Source organism: Colobus angolensis, unplaced genomic scaffold (genome assembly GCF_000951035.1).
Source record: "Colobus angolensis palliatus isolate OR3802 unplaced genomic scaffold, Cang.pa_1.0 Scaffold151, whole genome shotgun sequence".
NCBI classification, from domain to species: domain Eukaryota; kingdom Metazoa; phylum Chordata; class Mammalia; order Primates; family Cercopithecidae; genus Colobus; species Colobus angolensis.
The window spans coordinates 479,385-485,533 of NW_012114611.1; the positions used below are offsets into that span (position 1 = coordinate 479,385).

General features: G+C 40.2%; 1 protein-coding gene across 5 annotated transcripts in view; it reads right to left on the minus strand.

The window, feature by feature from the left end:
• The window catches only part of LARP4 (La ribonucleoprotein domain family, member 4), an 89,409-nt gene that overhangs the window by 27,330 nt on the left and 55,930 nt on the right, over positions 1-6,149 (minus strand). For 3 of the 5 annotated variants that reach the window (XM_011936125.1, XM_011936126.1, XM_011936124.1), the window contains exons 9-10: positions 2,656-2,868; positions 1,907-2,010 (exon numbers count right to left, since the gene is read on the minus strand). In XM_011936125.1, coding sequence (XP_011791515.1) covers positions 1,907-2,010; positions 2,656-2,868 — 317 coding nt within the window. The remainder of the gene's footprint in view (positions 1-1,906; positions 2,011-2,655; positions 2,869-6,149) is intronic. The other 2 variants (XM_011936128.1, XM_011936127.1) reach the window with 1 other exon arrangement.

The window sequence follows — 6,149 nt, forward strand, 5'->3', positions numbered from 1 at the left end:
CAGGATGGTCTCGATCTCCTGACCTCGTGATCCGCCCGTCTCGGCCTCCCAAAGTGCTGGGATTACAGGCTTGAGCCACCGCACCCGGCCCGGTATACTTCCTTATAAGTAAAGATAACTTGACTGTCATTCCTGGCTTTCTTACTGTAATTTCATCCCTGTCACCAAAAAGGTACAACGGATAAAAGGTAACAATAAAGAAATAACCATGGAGCTATCTAAAGTATTTTAGAGTCAAGCAACTGCAAATGTCAGTACCTTTATTTTTCAGACGGGGGGAGCACGGAAGGGTGAGAGCAGGTGGTGGCAGGGAATAACAGAGTCTCGCTGCCGCCCAGGCTGGAGTGCAGTGGTGTAATCTCAGTTCACTGCAACCTCTGCTTCTCAGGCTCAAGCAATTCTCATTCCTCAGCCTCCTGAGTAGTTGGGACTCTAGGCGTGCACTATACCACCACGCCCAGCTAATTTTTGTATTTTTGGTAGAGATGGTGTTTTATCATGTTGCCTAGGCTGCTCCTGAACTCCTGAGCTCAGGTGATCCACGCACCTCAGCCTGTGTTTATTCTTAGTACTAAAATTTTTCTAACACTTGAAAATGATTTTCAATTGCTTTAACCAATTGTGTCTGTCAAGAGTAGTCCAAAAACTCTGACTATTAAAGGGTAGTACATAATGTTTCTAGTGAGAAGAATATTTTTTCATTCTGTTGGGGCTCATTTCTCCAGTAAAACAAGTTTCAGAAAAGCCTGTCAAAAAAGGACTAAGTTCCTAGGAGTCATCTTGGAAAAACATACTCCAGATGATCTCCTTTCCAAAAAGAAATAATTAGGAGAATCGAATCTGGCAAAAGACTGAGTGTCACTGAATATAAACTATTAGGAAAAACCCTCAAAAACCAAGAGTCTCACAAAACAGCAAATGAGAAATAACAAATGTGAAACTACTAAATAAATCAGAATGACTATATATCAGTCCTTTATTCTTTGGTTACTTATACTCTGTTAAAAAACACAATATCATGCCTGTAATCCTAGCAATTTGGGAGGTCAAGGTGGGAGGACTGCTTTGAGCCCAGGAGTTCAAGACCAGTCCCAGGCAACATAAGCAGACCCCGTCTCTACCCCCAAAACAACAACAACAAGAAGCCATAACATACACCAAATATTGAGATTATCTGTTGATGTTTACATAAAGTAAAATACCTCAGAAGTACATGTCAATTTTTGTTATGATAGCATATAGTTTCTATGATTCTTAATAATTTATCCTGAACATAGTGCTTTAAGTGCGGGCTTTGGAGTTGAACTGCCTAGGTTCAAATCTTAGCTCTACCAGTTACGAGCTGTGTGTTCTCAGACATGATATTTTGTATCTCAATTTCCTTATCTGTAAAGTAGACATAAGCACACCTATAAAGGGTTCTGAAAAAAGTAACCGATAAAATATGTAAAATCCTTAGGAACAGAGTTTGTGATATTAAATGTGCAATAAATGTTAGCTACTGTCTGCTGTGCACTATAGTTCTTGGATGTCATCAAAAATCCTTTAAAAACCTAAATAACATACATCCCAACATCTATTCTTCAAAGAATTCTCTAAAATGCTACCCATTTAACATACTAAATGGAAATTAGTCACCAGATTTGTCAGAGACTGCTGTCATGAAATAAGTTTTCTATTCTCTTTATTAAAACAAAAATCTGAGTCCCAAGTCTGTTAGTAGCATTACCAACTCTAAGGTCAAAGTGTTTTTATGAATTCTAGATTAAACTGTTCACATACATTTAGTAAAAACAAAAAAGCCACCAAACCTTTTTACTGAGCCTGACAATAAGCATTGCTATTAATGCCTTAAGATCCATTAGGAATTGTTTAAAATACATTACAGCTATGGTTTTTATCTTACCGATTTTTTTGGAATGGGCGACCCATATTCATAGCAGCAGCATTTGTTTTATAAGATCCTGGCGAATTAAAGCCATTCACAAAACTACCATTGGGAAAGGGAGCCTAGAAGAAAATGTATGTTTAAACAATATTAATGGCAAAGGTAAAACCTGGTGTGAGGGTCACAAGAACCTTAATGAGCTTATGAATTTATCTTTTGCAAGCCAAAAATATCTTAAAATATTTTACTGATTCACTTCTGCAATATTCACTTCAAATGCCACTGGATTTATGAACAACAATTCATAACTTAATAAAGAATGTTCTGGTCTGACATTTCGCAACATTAAAATGCATTTAAAACCACGCAAACCTTATCCAGTCTCTTCTTTCAATCCACTCAGCAAATTTTATGGAATAAAATTATGCACTCTAATAGCTCAACTCTTAGTCATATGCATTTATTTGGTATGGAAAATTAGATATCCATATCACTGTTTAAAAGCCAAAAAGTGGCCGGGCACAGTGGCTCACGCTTGTAATCCTAGCATTCTGGGAGGCCAAGGCGGATGGACTGCCTGAGCACAGGAGTTCAAGACCAGCCTGAGCAACACAGCAAAACTCCATCTCTACAAAAAATATAAAAATAAAATAAAAGCCAAAAAGTCATCAATTCAACATAAATGAGTTCCCAACTCCAACTGATTTCTTCAAATTTCAGCTCAAATTAAAAATATTATTATATTTTATTGTAAGGATCTCACTTACCAGCGGTGTTTCAAAGTAAGGTGTAGGATTTGGAGACCAAGACTGAGGCACAATGCTATAGACCGAGTACTGTTGGTGAGGATTATATACAGGCTGCATAAAGACTGGGGAGGCGTACTGTGCTTGAGTTTGAATGGGCTGACTATAGATACTAGAATCCATTAATCGATAACCATTCTTAGCAAAAAATGTATTGATGGCTTTTATCCTTGCCTAGAAGAGGAACACATTATAGCAACAAAGAATTAAGTGTATATTTTAAAAAATACATTTAATTTACATTTTAACATATATTTTACATGACTATACTATTTCTGCCTAAGGTAGAATCAGTAGAACAAAAGAAAAGAAAATGACAGCTTTAATTAATCATTAATAAAAATGTTTTCATGGTATAAAAACCATAGTAAACAAGGTAAAACCCCCCACCACAAATACATGTCAAAATAACCAGGTGTGCTGCCTCACACCTGTAACCCGAGCACTTTCAGAGGCCAAGAGGGTAGGATTGCATGAGCCCAGGAGTTCAATGCCACCCTGGGTACCACAGCGAGATCCATCTCTTACAAGAAAAAAAAAAAAAAAGCTGGGCATGGTGGTGTGCAACCTGTAGTCCTAGCTGCTTGGGAGGCAGAGTGGGGAGGACTACTTGAGCCAAGGAGTTGGAGGTTTCAGTGAGCTACAATCGCACCACCACACTCCAGCCTGGGCAACAGAATGAGACCTTGTCTCTAAACAACAACAAGCAGAGTAAAAACCTCCCAAAAAACTAAGTCAAAATAGTAAATTGGAGCTCATCACAGGCAAGGGCACTAGCATCTCTAATATACGAATTGTAAAAACAGACATGAAAAGGCCCAACAATGCTATAGAAAAAAGGGTTAGAGAAATGAACAGTGTTCACAAAACAAAAAAAGGCAAATGGCTCTTAAACATATGAAAGAGATGCTAAACTCACTCATAAAAGAAATGCAGGCATATGTAAAAATGTTCAAAATCACTAATCATCAAAGAAATGTAAGCTGAACTCACAAGATAGCATCTCACATCTATTAAAATAAGTGTAACAAAAAAAATAAGTGTTAGAGAAGATGTGGAGAAAGGGAACCTTTGTACATTGTTGCTGGGAAGGTAAATTCATATAGCCATTATGGAAACTAGTATGGAGGTTCCTCAAAAAGTTAAAAATAGGCCAGGCACAGTGGCTTGCGCCTGTAATCCCAGCACTTTTGAGAGGCCGAGGCAGGCGAAGCACTTGAGGTTGGGAGTTCCAGACCAGCCTGGCCAACATGGTGAAACCTTGTCTCTACCAAAAACACAAAAATCAGCTGGGCATGGTGGCACACGCCTGTAATCCCAGCTACTTGGGAGGATGAGATGCAGTGAGCTGAAATTGTGCCACTGCACTCCAGCCTGGGCAACAGAGCGAGATTCTGGGTCAAAAAAAGTTAAAAATAGAAGTACCATATGATCCAACAATCCTACGTATATCCAAAGGAAGTGAATTAGTATGCTGAAGGGTGTCTACACTACTGTCTGTGTTGCAGCATTACTTATAGTGGCTAACATATGGAAACAACCCAGTGTCCACAGCAAATGAATGGAGAAAACGTGCTGTACACACCCACTGGAATATCATTCAGTTTTTTTTTTTTTTGAGACAGTCTTGCTCTGTCACCCAGGCTGGAGTGCAGTGATGTGATCTTGGCTCACTGCAACCTCCGCCTCCCAGGTTCTAGCAATTCTCCTGCCTCAGCCTCCTGAGTAGCTGGGATTACAGGTGCATGCGGCCATGCCCAGCAAATTTTTTTGTATTGTTAGTAGAGACAGGGTTTCGTCGTGTTGCCCAGGCTGGTCTGGAACTCCTGAGCTCAGGCAATCCACCTGCCCCAGCCTCCCAAAGTGCTAGGATTACAGGCATGAGCCACTGCGCCGAGCCTCGATTTTCGTATTTTTACTAGAGATGGGGTTTCACCATGTTGGCCAGGCTGGTCTCGAATTCCTGACCTCGGGTGATCTGCCTGCCTCGGCCTCCCAAAGTGCTGGGATTACAGGCATAAGCCACTGTGCCCAGACGCATTCAGTCTTAAAGAAGGAAATCCTGTCATTTGTCACAACCTGAATGAACCTAGAAGACATTATGCTAAGCGAAATAGGGCAGGCACATAAAGACAAACACTGCATGATCTCACTTGTATTTGAAATCTAACAAGGTGGAACTCATAGAGACAGTATAATAGTGGTTACCATAAGCCAGGGATGGGGGAAAGGAGGGACTGGGGAAATGTTTCACAGGGTATAAAGTTTCTGTTAGTAAAGTTCTGGAGAGCAGGGTGATGACAGTTAATAATAATATATTATATAATTCAGAATTGCTTACTTTAAATGTTCACAATACCCAAAAAGCATGTATGCAATTTTGTTTGCAAATTATAGAATAACTTAATAAAGCTATGGGAAAAAAATATACCCACATGACTACTCACTAATTGTAAAAGGTGAGGAAACCTATGGGCCCCAGAAGCAACTCAACAGTCCGTCAACGGTTGAATACAACATGTACATCCAAACAACTGAGTATCATAAACACACAAAAAAATGAAAGAATGATCTAGACACCATTATGAAGTGACTTCCAGAATACACTATTAAGTCAAAAAAAAAAAAAAAAAAAAAGGCAGCCAGGCGCACTGCCTCATGCCTGTAATCCTAGCACTTTGGGAGGCCAAGACAGGTGGATTACCTGAGGTCAGGAGTCGACACCAACCTGGCCAACATGGTGAAATCCCATCTCTACTAAAAAAATACAAAAAATTAGCTGGGTGTGGTGGTGCGCACCTGTAATCCTAGCTACTCATGCGGTTGAAGCAGGAGAGTTGCTTGAACCCAGGAGGCAGATTTTTTTTCAGAGATTTTCATATGGGAAAAAGGAGAAACAGACAGAAGGCAGAAGAAAGGAAAATCATACAGCCTGAATTTAAATTGTAAGCATCAGTACAAACCTATATTTTGTCTTAAAACATAAAAACTAAACAACTCTGTCTAAAAAAGCTTAGAAACAATGACAAAACCAGTCAACACAAATACTACTTGTGTCTAGGTAGTGGTCCACAAAATACCATTTCCCCATAAAGTAGCCTAAGGACTTAAAATAACTGGTTGACTCCAGGCCTTTGGCATGAAATGTGCAAGAGCCTGGAACATCTTGACAAACTGCACAGCAAGGTAACCAGTAAAGACTGCTATGGCTGGCTGGGCGCAGTGGCTCACGCCTGTAATCCTAGCACTTTGGGAGGCTGAGGCGGGCTGATCACACGGTCAGATCAAGACCATCCTGGCCAACATGGTGAAACCACTTCCCTAGTAAAAATACAAAAAATTAGCTGGGTATGGTGGCGTGCACCTGTAGTTCCAGCTACTTGGGAGGCTGAGGCAGGGGAATCGCTTGTGCCCGGGAGACGGAGTTTGCAGTGAGCTGAGATCATGCCACTGCA